Raw genomic sequence first — 16,642 nt, 5'->3', positions numbered from 1 at the left:
AAAGCAAAACAAAGAGCTGTGCAATCCTGTACCGGGAACCTACAGCATGAGGCTCAGACATATAAACACATTAGTGATCACACAACCCAATTGAAGTTTGAAGATTTGCGAAGGTGTTCAAATCCAAAGGTTTGGTAAAGATATCAGCCAGTTGTTTATCTGAGGACACATGAGAGATCTCAATTACCTTGTTTTCAACCAATTCACGGATAAAGTGATGCCTAATGTCTATGTGCTTAGTGCGAGAGTGTTGAACAGGGTTCTTAGAGATATTGATTGCACTTTCATTATCACAGTAAACTAAGAGGGTTGAGGATACAATACCATAATCAAACAGCATTTGTTTCATCCACATGAGCTGAGAATAGAAACTCCCCATGGCAATGTATTCAGCCTCTACAGTAGACATAGTCACACAACTTTGCTTCTTGTTGTGCTAGGCGATGAGATTATTCCCAAGGAAGAAACAACCTCCAGATGCTTCGTCGATCATCAAGATTCGAGTTAGTTTGCTTAGAGTAAAACAGACCTCGATCAGTTGTTCCCTTGACATATTTGATGATCCTTTTGACAGCATTCAGATGAGACATCCTTGGATCAGCCTGATATCGAGCACATACACCAACACTGAAGCACAAATCGGGCCGAGTAGCAGTGAGATAGAGAAGACTGCCAATCATAGCTCTGTAGAGCTTTTCATCAACCTTTTGACCAGTTGAGTCCTTCGACAGCTTTGTTGTTGAGCTCATAGGGGTCCTGGCTGACTTGCTCGTTTGCATTCCGAATCTTTGAATTAAGCTCTTTGCATATGTTGATTGAGAGATGTGAATCCCACTATCACTTTGTTTGATTTGTAATCCCAGAAAGTAGTTCATCTCACCAACCATGCTCATCTCAAATTCCTTAGTCATTCCTTTGACAAAGGTCTTCACAAGTTTTGGATTAGTGTTTCCAAACACAGTATCATCCACATAGATCTGAACAATGAGGATATTTGAACCTTCTTCATAGATAAACAAAGTCTTGTCTACACTGCCTCTTTTAAACCCATTTTCAAGAAGGAACACAGTGAGACGCTCATACCATGCTCGTGGTGTTTGCTTCAATCCATACAGAGCCTTCTTGCGTTTGTACACATGATTCGGAAATTTTGGGTCTTCAAAGCCCTTTGGCTGAGTGACATAAACTTCTTCTTGGATAATCCCATTTAGAAATGCACTCTTCACATCCATTTGAAACATCTTACTGTTTAGAATACAGGCCATCCCCAGAAGTAAACGAATGGATTCAAGACGTGCTACATGAGCAAAGGTTTCATCAAAGTCAACTCCTTCAACTTGAGAGTAACCTTGAGCAACTAGTCTTGCTCGATTTCGTGTAACATTTTCATCCTCATCAATCTTGTTCTTGAAGATCCACTTAGTACCAACAACATTTACTTGTGGAGGTCTTGGAACAAGATCCCACACATCATGCCTAACGAACTGATTAATCTCTTCATGACACGCAACAAACCAAAACTCATCTTCTAAGGCTGCAAAGATGTCAGATGGTTCCAGTGTTGAGACAAAACAAGAATGTTGTACATTTCTCGAAAGTTAATCTGAACTCCTCTTGTTTGTCTTTGACCTTCGAGGTTGCCAATCACATCCGATTCTGAGTGATTCTTAGGAACTTGCAAAGATGTTAACCTTGAGTCCACAGCTGGTCCTTGAGTAACCCTTGTTTCTTCTTCCTTATCCTATTCAACTTTCTCTAGATCAAGAGTTGGCAGATCTTCATCATCCTGAGCTACAGGGAATTCTTGAGTAGGTGATCTATCATCAAATACAACATTAACAGATTCATCAACTCTCTTGAGACGTTTGTTGTATACCCTGTAAGCCATACTATTTGTAGCATATCCCAGAAAAATACCTTCATGACTCCTTGAGTCAAACTTACCCAAGTGATCTTTATCATTCAAAATGTAACAGATACACCCAAACGTGTGGAAGTAGCACAGATTCGGAGTTTTCCCTTTCCAAATTTCGTAAGGAGTGGTGTTGGTGTTTGGTTTCACATAGACACGATTGATGATGTAACAAGCGGTGTTTATTGCTTCAGCCCAAAACCTTGGTGACACAATGTTGCCGTGAATCATGGCTCTTGCCATTTCTTGAAGAGTTTTGTTCTTCCTTTCAACAATCCCATTTTGTTGTGGTGTCCTTGGTGCAGAGTATTGATGTCGTATCCCTTGAGAGTTGCAGAATTGCTCAAATTCTTCATTCTGGAACTCACCACCGTGGTCACTTCTAATTTGAACTATAGGTCCCTTTTCAGTCTGAAGTTGCAGAGCCAGTATCTTGAAGCTCTCAACAGCTTCTGATTTTTCTCTTAAAAATCTGACCCAAGTGAATCTAGAAAAATCATCAACAAGTACAAAGGTGTACCTTTTTCCATTCAAGCTCTCGGTCCCCATAAGATTCATGTGTATCAACTCCAAAATTAGTTTTGAACCAATATCAGCGATTTTCTTGTGTTGTAACCTTGATTTGTTTTCCTTTACTGCAGGCATCGCAGACTGCATCAGATTTTCCATCAAGCTTTGGTATACCTCTGACAACGTTAGCCTTTACTATCTTGACTAAACTCTGAGTGTTGATGTGACCAAGCCGTCGATGCCATAGATCAAGTTTAGAGACTGTAGCGGATAGACACATCTCTAAATCTTTCCACATATAACAGTTGTTTCCTGAACGAACTCCAGCTAGAACTTTGTTTCCGTTTTCATCATATGCACCGCATTCCGTTTTTGTGAATGTGACTTTAAGTCCATCATCACATAACTGGCTTATGCTGATTAGATTTGCACGAAATCCATCAAAAAAATACACATTTGCCAGTTTAGGTTGGTTGGATCTGTCAATCACCCCTTTTCCTTCGATTTGACCTTTTCCTCCATCACCAAAAGTGACTTTTCCACCTAGAATAGGTGTAAATTCGTCTAATGCTGATTGATCTCCTGTCATGTGTCTTGAGCATCCACTATCAAAGTACCAAGAGTTGACTTCAGATGAGCCTGTAGATGTATAGGCAACATTGGCTTCTTCGTCATCCTCTCCAAGTTGTATCAAGCTTAGATTACATCTTAAGCTGATATTCTCGGTTGTGTCTTCTCCAGAAACAGCAGTGAAAGCCTTTAGATTGCAACTTATGTAGATCTCATCATCTTCTTCATGCATCTTTATTAGGTTGAAGTTTGATCTTTCTGTAAGTAGATCACTATACAAATCTTTCTTTGAGATCCACACGGAGCAGAACTTCCCTGGCTCCAAGTAACACTTATTGAGATTCCACAACAGATTGATTTTCTTCCTGAAACTGTAACAGTGTTTTCTTTGATGATTGTCACCACAGTGATCACACCCATAGGTTCTTCTCCTTATGACCCTCCTGTGATGGTCCTTCAACGGATGGTTCTGCCTTTCCTCTGATTTCTTTATCACCGAAATTTCTTTCTTCAAGTTAGTAAATATACCTGCTTCCTTTTCTAAGTGATTGGCACTCACGAATTTCACAGGTTGAACTGTCATATCACTTGAGGTTCCAGTATTTCCTTGATACCCTAGACCTCTGTGTGTGGCATCTATTCTTCCCATGGACAAAATCTTGTCTAGATCCTTAGTCCCACTGTTCAGCATCCTGATATGCTTGTGTTTCTTATTCAACTCCTTTTCAAGTACTGTGGCTCTTCCCTTTTCTTTGTAATACTCTTCTTGAAGGTTGCTCAGTTTCTGAAGAAGTCCTTCAGTTGTTTGATCATTAGCCTTGAGTGGAGTATGGTTCACCTTTTTCGTTGCATCCTCATAGGCTGTTTCAAGTTTAGATTCCAAAGTAAGCTTTTCTTGAATAAGCTTAAGCTTATCCTTGCTTAGTTGTACCCAACTGTCATACAGAATTTTGTATTCCTCCTTAGGATTAATTTCTTCGTCACTCTCTGAATCAGACTCAGCACCTATCGGAACATTATCTCCACTGACTGTAAAAGCAACAAAGTTGAGCAGTTCTTCCCCTTCTTCAGCAGACTCAGAGTCACTGAAGCTCAACAGGGATTTCTCTTTTGACTTGGTTTTGTTAGGACATTCAAACTTTGTGTGTCCCATGCCTTTGCACTCAAGACACTTTAACTCATTCCGTTTGGTTACAGGTTTGATATGACCATACCCTCCACATTCATAGCACTGAATCTCCTTTCTCTTACCAGAGTAGTCAGCATCTGGTTTTGATGATCTACCACCTGGTTTGTCTCCTTCTGTATTACTCCAACGTCGTGTGTCTCTGTTGTTGTTTCTCTCAACCCTTTTTAAAGCTTTACCAAAATTTCTGGCCAACAAGGACATGCTATCTTTGATTTCTTGAAACTGATCAGGTTTTTGATCGGCCTAAAACACAACGCTTTTAGATGGTTTGACTTTGTCTTCATCAGCTTCCATTTCTTCAGATTTTAGTAACCCGACCAATTCAGCAAAAGTCATTGACTCAGTGTTCCCAGCTACCATCATTACAGCTTTGTGAGCAGCAAATTTGGCTGGAAGACATCTCAACAGTTTCTTCACCAGTTTTTGATCCTTGTAGGTCTTTCCAAGAACTTCAGCTTCATTCGCTATGGCACTGAGCTTTGAGCTAAACTTCACTATTGTTTCATCTGGAGCCATCTTCAGACACTCATACTGAGTAGCTAACATATCAAGTCTCGTTCTTTTAACACTTGACGTTCCTTCATGAGATTGTTGGAGAATATCCCAGGCTTGTTTTGCAGACTTGCATCCTTGAATGAGTTTGAACTCATCTTCATCCACACCAGAGAAAATGGCATTCATGGCTCTTGCATTGAATTTTGACAGATTCTTCTCGTCAATCATCCATCTGGCTTTAGGTTTTGGAATCTTAACTCCCTCTTTTGTTGTATCAAACGGAGGTTCCCATCCTTCTTCTACGGTTGTCCATGCATCTTCTCCTTGGCCTCTGATGAGTTGTGTCATTCGAACTTTCCAATACCCATATCTCTTAGTATCCAACACGATGTTCTTACTTGTACCCGTACCATCAGTATTTGGTTCTATAACTTAGGATCTAACCTGTGTAGAGACGACAGTCTCAGATCGGTTTCCTGCTCTGATACCAATTGAAATAACTAGAACCTTGAATACTACTACAAGAACACCAAGATACCAGTAAACTGAGCTTTATTAAGAATTTCTCAAACAACTTTCTTACAAACTTGTTTGATCAGTTTATGCAACACCAAAACAGCTGGTTTGCCACTGAAACATTCCTAATCTACTCAACCTTACCTGCACAGCAACATCTATGCTCTCTCTTTATTCACTCACCAATGAAACCCTCAAGCAATATTGTTCTTCTTGCTTAGATCTAAACACACACACTTTTCTCTCTATAAAAGTGGTAACCGAATAAGGATGTGAGCTGCTTCTCTTTTATATGCAGCAACAATCTTCACATACTATTCTTTATCCAGCAAATCCTCCTATGCACCATGTCCTTCAAGAACCTCTCTTTGTCCAATGAGTCATAGGAGAAACCCCATCATTATGTTGACTTCAACACTCCACTTGCTTGTAGCTTCCAACGAACACCTTTTTAGCTTGACACATTTTTCGCCCATGCTCAACAACTCCACGCTCGATGTATCGCACTGTCTTCAAGGTGTTGTGCTGGCGGATCAACTTGACACTTCCCACTTCGTCTGAAGTCCTTCATGTACATCCCGTGACAGTGTGTAACTCCTACAGATACTTTGTTTCTTCATCCTTGTCTCAATCGTTGATCATTGGTTAACTAATGATTCTACATCATGAGGTTTAGCGTTCGATTCCCAAATAATACGAACGCAAGTTTACATGAGATCTACAACTCTGAGCAATTAGAACCGTTCACCATGAAATATAATTAAATATTAATTATGATAGGCAGAAAAATTCGTAACTTTACATCAGAGTTGAATATTAATTATGGTAAACTTTAGATCAGAGCCTAAACTTTAGAAAAATTCGTAAAGTTACGAATATTTATGGTAAACTTTAGGCTCGTAAATCATGAGATCTACATCATGAGGCAGAAAAATGTCAAACTTTACATGTCAAACTTCAAAAGCAAATGTAATTTTGATATATAAGTATGTAACTCATACAAGTTTGTGTAGCTACACAAAAAAAAAAATCAAGATATCGTGTAGCAAGGAGTCCATTGGAAACTGAATAGAAATCAAGTAACTAGCCGGTGAATTTGCCTCGGGCTTGGAATCAATGCTTGAATTATGAATACATAGTCGTTCTAGATAGTGTAGAAATCGATCAATGCATGCATGAATACATTGTTGGTCGTTTGAACGTATGATTATTACCCTTGAAATTAATGCAAATGAGAGTAAAAGTCTGAAAATGAGTAGATAAATTTTATTGATAGAAATACATTAGAATGCGATTAATCCAATTAGAGGCAATCACATTTGCCATTATTGCAGATTCCAGCTCCCTTGGGACATCTTAAGTTACAATCAACATCTCTTTTGCAAGGTGGGGATTGCATTAAGGCCCTGGTGGTGCCGCCGTAGTTTGAACTTCCGGTGACAACTTCGAATTTCTTGTCAGCTCCTGTTAGCTCTCTTGCTTCTGATCCAATATCTATTCTTTCATCATTCATAGGGTTTAAACTTTTTTCTTTAGTAATAATATTTGTGGCTCTAAAGCTATAGAGTAATTCAAATGATAAACCAAGGTAACATATTTTAAAAGAAGTATATGCTTCCTCAGACCAAATGAATCAAGCCCATTAAATTCAAACATGAGATCAATGCAATATTCACCACTATGTTCAAGCTTTTCAAATTATAAAAAAAAAAAAAAAAGGATGTTGATGGATTTTTTTACTTTTAAAATATATTGATAAATTCTAAGGTTTCATAAATAAATTAGTTGAGAGTTTTTAAATGAACCGACAAGTAGAAATCTCTTAGTTCCGGATTTTTTTTAATAATAATTTAGTTGAAGGTAAAAAATGGATCCATCGATATTTGAAAGTGTTATTTGTTGAAAATTCCTCAAATATATATATATATATATATATATATATATATATATAAGTTGCATATTAAAAAAGTTTTTGCTTTGTTCGAAAGGATGTGCTTCTTCTTTTTTTCAGTGCAAATGGATGTGTATATTATATAAAGTTTTATATCATAAATTCATTTAATTTTTAATTCATTGCATAATAAGTTGAGTTGGATTGAGTTAACCATTTTGACACTCCTAACTATAATACTTACCAGATGTGATAACCAAAATGAAAATCAAGAGTGAAAGCTTGAAAGAAACGTTCATCATTTGAATTAAACAATTTTAGTCTTGTGAAAGGTTGATCTTTCGTTGTAGTGTTTAACCATGTCCTTCATTCACATATATACACAAGCAAGTCTAGTCATGTCAAAGGATTTGAGGATTATTACATACCAAATGTTAGGGGTGACAATCTATTAGTATTACTTGTGAATCAATTTTACATTAATTTCTATGAAAAAATTATAAATTTTTTTACTGATATGTTAATGTCATTGGATTTTAACTTTTAAAAATAAATTTATTAAGTGCACTTATAATAATAAATTAAGCATATTTAATTAATAAAAACCAGCATAAATAGTTATGAATTTTACATTTAATAGTCAATCACAATTAAAAAGTATTTGATATAATGGTATCAAATTATATAATATTAAATATTAATAATTATTGTATTCACCTTTTCATCTTTCGTTTGATCCTATTTTTATTAAAAGAATTGAATAGTCACATAATATAAATCACAACAGAAAACTTTAGATTTTTTTCTCTTTATGTCATCTAATAAAGTTAAATTTATTGTGCTTATATATGTGTCAAACTCACAAATTTAATTCATTGACTAATAATAACTCCATAATTAATTTCCCCAATCAACCGAACCCACAAACCATCATCATACCACCAGCGGTAGCGGACACAACCAGATAATATAAAAACCAATAAAGTAGCAATGTCATAAACCCATCTCCTAGCAATTGCCAAGTATTGGAACCCCAGACATAAACCTGATGAGAACAAACTTGGTCGTCTCGGAGAAATCGAAGAAGAAGTGAAAAGAAATGGAGATTTTAGAAGTAACATTGGTCAACGTCTTGCTTCGTTGTCCACTGAAGGACATCGCGAGATTCAGATCAGTGAGCAAAGAATGGAAAACTCTAATCGATTCAGACTTCTTCAGAGATCTTTACATCTCTTTCAACTCATCTTCATCAACCTCATGGTCCATCATCCAAACCAACCCTCACAAACTCACTCTTGAAATCGTCGGCCACCATGGATGCGAAAGATGGGGACTTTCTCGTTCTCCAGGATCTCTAGTAAGTTTCTTTGTCGAGACGACGATCACTAAAATAAATGTGTTAGCTTGTACAGATGGGTTGGTCACGATTTGTGCAGAGTCTAGTGATGGGTCTCCGATGTATTACATTGGGAACCCTTTGTTGCAGGAATGGTTTCGACTCCCTCAACCTCCTTTTCGTAATTTTGAGAGATTGCGGAAGAACGAGCGGTTTAGTGAGAGTGGGTTGGTTACAAAGATGGAGAAGGGTGTAGTTGTGAGTTACAAGGTTGTGTGGTTGTTGACTCATGAAGGTAAAGTCCAGTTTATGATCTACTCGTCTGATACTGGGATGTGGGGGAGACAATTTGTAACTTGTCATCATACTGCTACGTGGTCTGGTCAGGACAAGTCGCTTGCGTTGAACGGGTTTCTTCATTGGCTTTCTAATCTCACTAGTTCTATTATCGCCTACGATTTCTTTGGAGGTCATAATGGTGTTGATGGTGGGTGTCATATCGTACCTTTCCCTGGAAAAGATGATGAGTTACGGCGTTTTAGGAGAACCTTTACAACCTCGGAAGGGTCCATTGTGTATTTCAACGAGTTCCGTGTGAATGGAAACCGCACGTTACGGGTTTGGAGGCTGGTCAAGTACACTGATATTGGTCCTGAGGACCAGTGGCAGCTCTTTTGGGAAGTTAGTTTGGTGTCTTTGATCGAGTTAGGTATTGATTATTTCCCTGTGGTGATGCATCCTTTGAAATCTGAGATCGTCTACTTGTGGAGCAGGAGCAACAATGGTCTGATCCTTTTTAACTTGAGGACAAAAGTGTTTAGTCTTCACAAGGAAGCTGAAGACGCTCGTAAGTGTATGGATGGTTGCGTCTTGAGTTTTAACCAGTGCAGGGAGTATATGAGGGACATCTATAGATACTTTCTCTCATCAGTTCAAACTGGTCCTAACCATCTCTACTTTACACAGTATGTTTTCCCACTTTGGCTGCACCATCTCCCTCGTCCGAATCCTACTTAGTGTATACTATGTTTCAAGTTTCAGCGACAATGAGTTTATTTTAAGAGTAAGAACAGACATGTGGGAGGTAAACTTGCAGAGGAAGACTGAAGGAAGTAGAGAAGAAGCTGGTGACCGAATTGTAGCTGACTATGGGCGTGATGTTATTGTGAGTTAGCTGTTAATAGAAGTTGAGTTGAAGCTCTAGAGAAATCTTCCTTCATTTCATTGTGTCATTACAAGGATAAATACTGAGATTATACATTTCATTCTTATCAAAATCGCATATGTCTAATGGTTGAAAAAGCAAATTTCGCATTCGAGTCATGATGGTAATAACCTTTCTATTCTATCAAAACAGCATTTTAGTGGCACAAAATAAGCTAACAATCAAAGATTTACAATTGAAAGGATGATTTCATATCATTGATAGCTAAACTCACAAACACACAATCATCCAACTAAAGATCAAGCACAATCATCTTCTTGTTATAGCCGCCTTTAAATACCACAAAAACAGCCAATTTAACTTGAGCACAACGAGTAAACTTAGGTAGTCTTTCTCTTTTACCAAACCAAACCCTTCGAGTAGTAGACCATGGTAATATAAAATGTCAACTTTAAAACAAAGATTTAGTGGGCTATGTTGGGCCTTTTGTGTAACTGAAACTACTTACATTAATCACACTGACACACGTAACCTAGAGAGTCGAGAAGGTTGGGGCAAGTGATTCCTAATTTCCACCGGCGAAATTACGATCTACAGTTCCGGCAAGTGATTCCATTCCGTTCGACCAAAACACTCTTAGGTCCTTCTTCTTCTTCTTCTTCTTCTATTCTGATTTTACCCATTTTTGCTGTAAAAATTATCTTCATGATAAAATTTAGGAAAAATATCTTCATGATAAAATTTAGAAAAAAACCCTAGCCTGACTTATAAGTCTCAATGATTTAGTTTCTCTATCATACTCTTCTTCTTACTCCTTCTCTCTGAAATTTGTACCATTTCTTACAGATTTGGTTGTCTGGGAAAAGAATAATACGAATGGCTTGTTCCAAAGGGTTAAGTACTGAGAGGTTGAAGGAAAATAAAATAAGCCAATTACCAGATGCTTTGTTAAGTCATATACTTAATCATCTTCCCACAGAGGAAGCTGTGAAGACAAGTGTTTTATCTACCAGATGGAGGACTCTCTGGCTTTTGGTTCCTCGTTTAAAACTGGACTTTAAGAAATTCCCAAGTTTTGATGCCTTTTTGAGTTTTGGTAACTGGTTTTTCGATTCCGATAGGGTTACATGCATAGAAAAACTCAGGTTATATATTGATGGCAATGCATGCATCATCCTATCTCACATCATGGATCGGTGCCTCGGTTAAGCGTAAGGTTCAGCGTCTTATGGCTGCTCACGTTACTCTGAGATGCCTATTCTCATGAGATGCCACTTAGTCTCTATGTTTGTGAGTCACTACTGGTGTGTCTAAGACTCTATAAGCCGACTTTGGTTGATCCTGAGCTTGTTTCTCTACCTTGTCTAAAGATCCTCCGTTTAAGTGATATTGTGTTTACCAAGGAGACCACTTTTGAGAGGCTTGTCTCGTCCTGCCCTGTGCTAGAATACTTAAAGGTTGACGTTGTATGGAATGACGAAAACGTCTATAGGGTTCATTCTCGGTCACTGAAGTGGCTCCGTTTAACACGACGACCTTCTTCTCTCCGGAATCTCCGGATTGAGTATTGTGATCCGGGAGTTGTGATTGATGCTCCTCTGCTGTGCTCTTCGAGAATGACAAGTTTGATTTATCTATCCTTTGTGGTACGGGCCAAGCAAAGACAAAAGTCATCCACAAGATTCTCACTTTGATTTCGAGGATCAGAGATTTGACAATATGTTCACAAACTTTTACGGTATACATTAGTTTATTGATTTTATATATAACAAAACTAATGAAGATGTTAAAAAAAAAAAAAAAAAACAAAACAAAATGTATTGAATTATATATTTATATTAAAAACAAAACAAAAATGAAAGTGTTGACGGAACCGATAGAATCATCGAAGACACAGAGGCGGAGGAGCTATGGCGCCGCTTTATGTATCGGCATCGCTTACGTCGCCGTTGCCACTTCTCTCTCTGCCACTATATTCACCGTCGCTAAACAGAGCTGTTACCAAGTCTATTGGTTGCTCTTTCGTCTCCGTTCAACGCTTCCCTCTGAGCCGTAAGACGAGGAAGCAGTTGCAGGTGGTGTCTATGGCTCCTGAGGAAGAGAAGCTCACTCGTCGCAACCCTCTCGATTTCCCTATCGTAATTATCTCTTTGCTTTCGATTTACTTTTTAAAAATTTGGCTCTACAGATTCTTAGGGATTTCACATTGCTATTAGAGCCTCAATTTCGATATAGACACTTTGAAATTTCAGTTACAATTGTATTTGGATTCTTGAGTAAATTGAGATTGTGAGGCTATGTCAAGCTTTGATTTGTTTGACTTATCTTGTTCAGTGTTCATCACTTGGTAAAGCTATCACAGGTGTAGAGTTCTTTAGGTATGAATCAATTAGAGAGAAGCTGCATCTAGTGACAATTGTATACCGAGTTTTGTGTGTAACCTCTGTATCGATTTCTTGGTTCTTTGTTTGCAGTAATTTTGAGTGTAGTCAGTCAAATTCCACTTCTTGATTTCTGATTGTTATGTTGTCGTTGTGTTTCTTGATACACCATTCATGTCCCTCTTGATTGAAAGAACTGTATTTTTGGTTGTATATCGATGCACCAGTATTGGTGACTTTTCTTTTGGCTGTTTTGTTGAATATTTGCTCTATCATTTTGCTGGTCATTGCAATTATTTGTGCATTTGATGTTTGGGGTTTTGTGGTAGGAATGGGAGAGACCAAAGCCAGGGAGGAGACCAGATATATTCCCCAAGTTTAGTCCTATGAAGTCACCGTTGCCTCCTCCAATGCCTTACGATCCTCCGGAAGAAGATGATGAAGAGGAAGAGAAGAAAGAAGAAGAAACAGAAGACGACCCTGACAAGGAAGACGAGGACCAACCCAATAACCTGTAGTAAGAAAAACTCATTTCTCAAACTGTTGCTGTTGTTGTTATTGTTGTCTTGTCTTAGAAACCTTAGTGGATCTTATTTCACGTTAAAGAGATAAAAAAAAAAAAAAAGATATTGTCAACCCACAAAAAAATGTTGGTGGAAGCTTACATCTGCTGTAGTAGACTCGCTTTCTGCAAACGATTTTTTGAATGTATTCTCAATAAAGCTCCTCGTATTTTATTGTTTAAACTACATTTTCATATACGAACTACAGCTTAAACCGTAAAGAAGGTATTTGCCATGCTTATGCCTTATTAGGCATTGTTGGGAAACTAGTTTGCTTAAGGACAGAAAAATGTCTTTCTTTCAGCTTTCGGACCATGTTTGGTCTCTTCTATCTCGTTCAAATATGAAGTTAATATTGTTAAAGGAGTCTTTAATTTTGAATATATATGTTTTGATATGCTTATAAGACGTGAGTACATGTTTTGATGATAACTTTGATTCTGATTTTGGTCAATAGCTGTATGATTATGCTGACGTTGAAGAAAAATATATGTAATAAATCATACAAAATATAGTATCTCTTTAAAAGTGTGAAACAAGTAGATTTGATGATAACTTTTAGTGATCTTTAGCGGGGTTAGCCTTAAAACAAATGAATGATCAGAAAATCAAGAAACACTTGGTTGGTGTGTTAAAAGGTGAATGTTGTTTTTTGATATTAATTTGAACGTGAATGTTACATGTGCGTTTGGGGAAATCCACTAAGAAACAACAGTGCGGTTGTTTAGCAAAAAAAAACAACAGTGCAGTTAGGTGTAAATTGGATTAATTAAGTACATTGATGGGTCCAGAATAATGACAAGACATGGCTAGTCGTGTTTGACATGTTCTGGTTCTCCATGTCTTGTTTGTTTACTTCAAAATCGGGACTGTTAGTCTGTTACTTAATTGTGCCGACATCTTACGAGGTTTTCCCCATATACATAGAAATAACTGAACTTTCACTAACTAAAGATTACTAACACTGGAAAAAAATTATAATGGTTTGATTGGCGATTCAAAATCAGACACACTTTGCTTATCGAAATGGATATGATAGATTATAGAAACTGGAATTACAAAAAGAACCGAGGATTTTATTATTGGAGCTCCTCCCACTCTCCCTAGAAGACCTCACCAAATACTCGATAAATCCCTCGTACCCTCTTAGACATCTTATATAAGTGGAGACTCATGAGAACCCCTAAAAAAACCATAGTTACTTTACACTACCCATACTCAATTGATAAAACTTAGCAATTACTAAGAAACTCTTGGACCTTAAAGCCCAATGATTGTATCCTCAAAACCCATTGAATGTATCATTACCTCTGCCTTTGAAAACAACCTTGTCCTCAAGGTTGAAATGAGCAAGCTGTTTAGCCAACTCCTCTTTTGAGCTTCCAAGGATATCCATATTCTGGCCGCACGTCCCACTTCACCAAAACTACTTCATGCCCTGTCCCCGTATTGTCTTTGGCCACCAAATACCAGATACACTTTGCTTATAGAAATGGATATGATAGATTATAAAAACTGGAATTACAAAAGGAACTGAGGATTTTATTATTGGAGCTCCTACCACTCCCCCTAAAAGACCTCATCAAATACTCGATAAATCCCTCATACCCTCTTAGACATCTTATATAAGTGGAGACTCATGAGAACCCCTAAACAAACCATAGTTACTTTAGACTACCCATACTCAATTGATAAAACTTAGTAACTACTAAGAAACTCTTAGACCTTAAAGCCCACTGATTGTATCCTCAAAGCCCACTAAATGTATCATTACCCCTGCCTTTGAAAACAACCTTGTCCTCAAGGTTGAAATGAGCAAGCTGTTTAGCCAACTCCTCTTTTGAGCTTCCAAGGATATCCATATTCTGGCTGCACATCCCACTTCACCAAAACTACTTCATGCCCTGTCCCCGTATTGTCTCTGGCCACCAAAAACAATTTTGATTTGACTTGGAGATATCTCTTAAGGTGTGTCAGCCGTCTGTCTCTTACTTGTAACTGACATCTCTCATAGTCCACTGTGTCTTCAATTTCTCTTTGTGTATACTGCTCTGCAAAAGACAACACTGAGGTAGAAAAAATGATAAACTGTTCAAAGCTCAGATCTTCAGGTTGAAACCACAGCTTTAATTCCCAAGGTTTTCCTTCATCACGAAGACTTTCCCAAGCCTCTCCATTCTTTTCTTTATCTTTTTCGGCCATAGTGATTAGGTAAACAGCAAGAAAACCCATCCCCACCAGCATTACTTCCCTTTCTCGACTAACAGCAGCCACTCTGATTTTCAGCATTGTTTGAAATTTATCGGCAGTAGTGAAGGCTAATGAGACTGTATGCTTCTGTTTTGTTGAGACCTTCATTAAATCAGAAGTTTCCAGAGAATAATCATCACCACTCATGCAACCTGCACTAGAAACCAATGTAACCATCTTCGAGCTATCATCTTGTCTCCCATCTAACGCTTTCATACCTACATCAATTAGTTTCTCCATTCCTAGCAGTGGCAGCTGAATCAATTTGTTAACGTCGATGCAAACTACTTGTATTGTGGTAGCAATGGCAAGCTCTTTACCGAGCAAAGAAGCACATGTTCTTTCGCAATATGCAGTTTCCATCAACCCTTTGCCTAGTGGAGCTTCTTCTTCTGAATACTCATGCAACACACAAGAGTGAATTTTCCTGTTCTTCTTTCTAAACTTGTCTCTCTTCTCGCTTGTCAAGGATTGTTTCTTATCTACTCTCATCCTTTCCCATAACAGCTGTACACAAATCTTCTGCTTGTGCTTCTGCCAAACCTCTGTCTCTTTCCGCTAGTCCCAAACATCATCTCTTTGTCTGTTTTGACTCCCCTTATCAGCACATCAATGAACACTTGCTGAAACTGGCTGTCCCATTCCACAAAAAACGTGATAACACTACTTATCTTCTTAGGTATGTACTCTTGTTTCTCACGTGACTAAAGCATGTTAGCCCCAGTGATTCTCTTATTGTCCCAATTTTACGACCTTTGCACTTTATCTTCTTCAGACGTTGACGTTCCATGTTCAGCACCCTGTAGTTGTATTTAAGCTTGGTGAACTTGTTGTAGAATCTCTTCTTTTTCTGATCACTAAAGCCTCTCTTACAAAGATAGTGAAGAAGTGTATCCTTTAGCTTACGTTTGTGTTTGTCTTTGAACTTTTTCCTTTCTTCCACATCTTAGAGAATGTTTCCTTTCTAATGACTCTTTTACTTCTACTGAGCAGCATATTGTCGAGCAATTGGTAACAGTCTACCTGGTTCTGAATTTGCGACTTCTTCTTCTTAACCTTAATTCCCTACAGTAGAAGCTTATCAAGCACAACACAGCAACACTTTCTTTTACCTCATTTCCTTCTGGTGCTTTGACGTTTTATGGCTCTCTTCATCTGAGACTGAAATTTGAGGTTATCCCATATCCCTGATTTGTACTTACATCTCCTGAGTTTACCATACACCATATTTTTCCTCCTTAGCACTCTTTGACCTTTCCATTTCCTCTCCAGAACCATTAAATTGGTCTTTGTGTTCACTTTGGTTCATGTCCTCGTTTCTTCCCTCTTTTTTTTCCTCTAGTGATCTTCTTTTTCTGTCTTTTTTTCTTCCTGATCATTTTGTCGAACACTTGGTGGGCGTTTAGAGACATTGTGATACCTGTCTTGTTTGGCTTAGCAAATTTCTCCTCGTGGCTTACTTTTCCCTCTAACAGATGTGGGAAGTAGAATTTAGTATTCTCTTCTTTCCTCTCTGTCAACAACTTCAACAAATCTGTATCACCATTTGGTTCGAAACCACTTACAGACCCATCAAACAATGGCAACGTCAAGATCAACTGATCTTCTCCAGTCTCCTTGGTGCGATGTCCCTCTCGGCGCAATATCTGCTTTCTAAAGCTACCACTTCGGCAGAGATCTGGACGACTCTTCACAACACCTATGCTTAACCAAGTCGTGGTCACATCCTCCAGATCCGCGACCAACTCAAGCATTCAAAGAAAGGGACAAAGTCTATCGAAGAGTACTTTCAAGGTTGCATGGTGCGTTTTGATCAACTCGCCCTACTTGAGAGTCCTATCCCACATGAAGATCAGGTAGATTA

The 16,642-nt window shown here is 38.1% G+C and overlaps 4 protein-coding genes across 4 annotated transcripts; 2 read left to right on the top strand and 2 right to left on the bottom strand.

Moving 5' to 3' along the window:
- Window positions 2,505–4,382, bottom strand: LOC104707605. The gene has a single exon (XM_010423982.1). It carries the CDS (start codon window positions 4,380–4,382, stop codon window positions 2,505–2,507), a length of 1,878 nt encoding a protein of 625 aa, XP_010422284.1.
- On the bottom strand, window positions 6,431–7,463 carry LOC104789560 (putative defensin-like protein 258). Its single transcript, XM_019242420.1, has 2 exons — window positions 7,328–7,463; window positions 6,431–6,686 (listed from the first exon to the last, which is right to left on the bottom strand). The coding sequence occupies exons 1-2, from the start codon at window positions 7,383–7,385 to the stop codon at window positions 6,496–6,498; spliced, it is 249 nt and encodes an 82-aa protein (XP_019097965.1). The 5' UTR covers window positions 7,386–7,463; the 3' UTR covers window positions 6,431–6,495.
- Window positions 7,994–9,742, top strand: LOC104789556 (putative F-box protein At3g23950). The gene has a single exon (XM_010515236.2). It carries the CDS (start codon window positions 8,183–8,185, stop codon window positions 9,434–9,436), a length of 1,254 nt encoding a protein of 417 aa, XP_010513538.1. The 5' UTR covers window positions 7,994–8,182; the 3' UTR covers window positions 9,437–9,742.
- LOC104789548 lies at window positions 11,429–12,711 on the top strand. The gene is made up of 2 exons (XM_010515230.2): window positions 11,429–11,722; window positions 12,295–12,711. Exons 1-2 carry the CDS (start codon window positions 11,495–11,497, stop codon window positions 12,481–12,483), a joined length of 417 nt encoding a protein of 138 aa, XP_010513532.1. The 5' UTR covers window positions 11,429–11,494; the 3' UTR covers window positions 12,484–12,711.

Source organism: Camelina sativa, chromosome 1, assembly GCF_000633955.1.
Source record: "Camelina sativa cultivar DH55 chromosome 1, Cs, whole genome shotgun sequence".
In the NCBI taxonomy this organism is placed as follows: domain Eukaryota; kingdom Viridiplantae; phylum Streptophyta; class Magnoliopsida; order Brassicales; family Brassicaceae; genus Camelina; species Camelina sativa.
Note: the sequence above shows the minus strand (reverse complement) of the source record. Positions and strands in the feature narration are given on the sequence as shown.

Bases quoted from the DNA above. Each gene is read 5' to 3' on its own strand.
- LOC104707605 (XM_010423982.1), bottom strand. From the start codon at position 4,382: ATGTCCTTGTTGGCCAGAAATTTTGGTAAAGCTTTAAAAAGGGTTGAG.
- LOC104789560 (XM_019242420.1), bottom strand. From the start codon at position 7,385: ATGATGAACGTTTCTTTCAAGCTTTCACTCTTGATTTTCATTTTGGTT. The intron at 6,687-7,327 runs GTAAGTATTATA...ATGAAAGAATAG, and splicing joins CATTTTGGTTATCACATCTG to ATATTGGATCAGAAGCAAGA.
- LOC104789556 (XM_010515236.2), top strand. From the start codon at position 8,183: ATGGAGATTTTAGAAGTAACATTGGTCAACGTCTTGCTTCGTTGTCCA.
- LOC104789548 (XM_010515230.2), top strand. From the start codon at position 11,495: ATGGCGCCGCTTTATGTATCGGCATCGCTTACGTCGCCGTTGCCACTT. The intron at 11,723-12,294 runs GTAATTATCTCT...GTTTTGTGGTAG, and splicing joins ACCCTCTCGATTTCCCTATC to GAATGGGAGAGACCAAAGCC.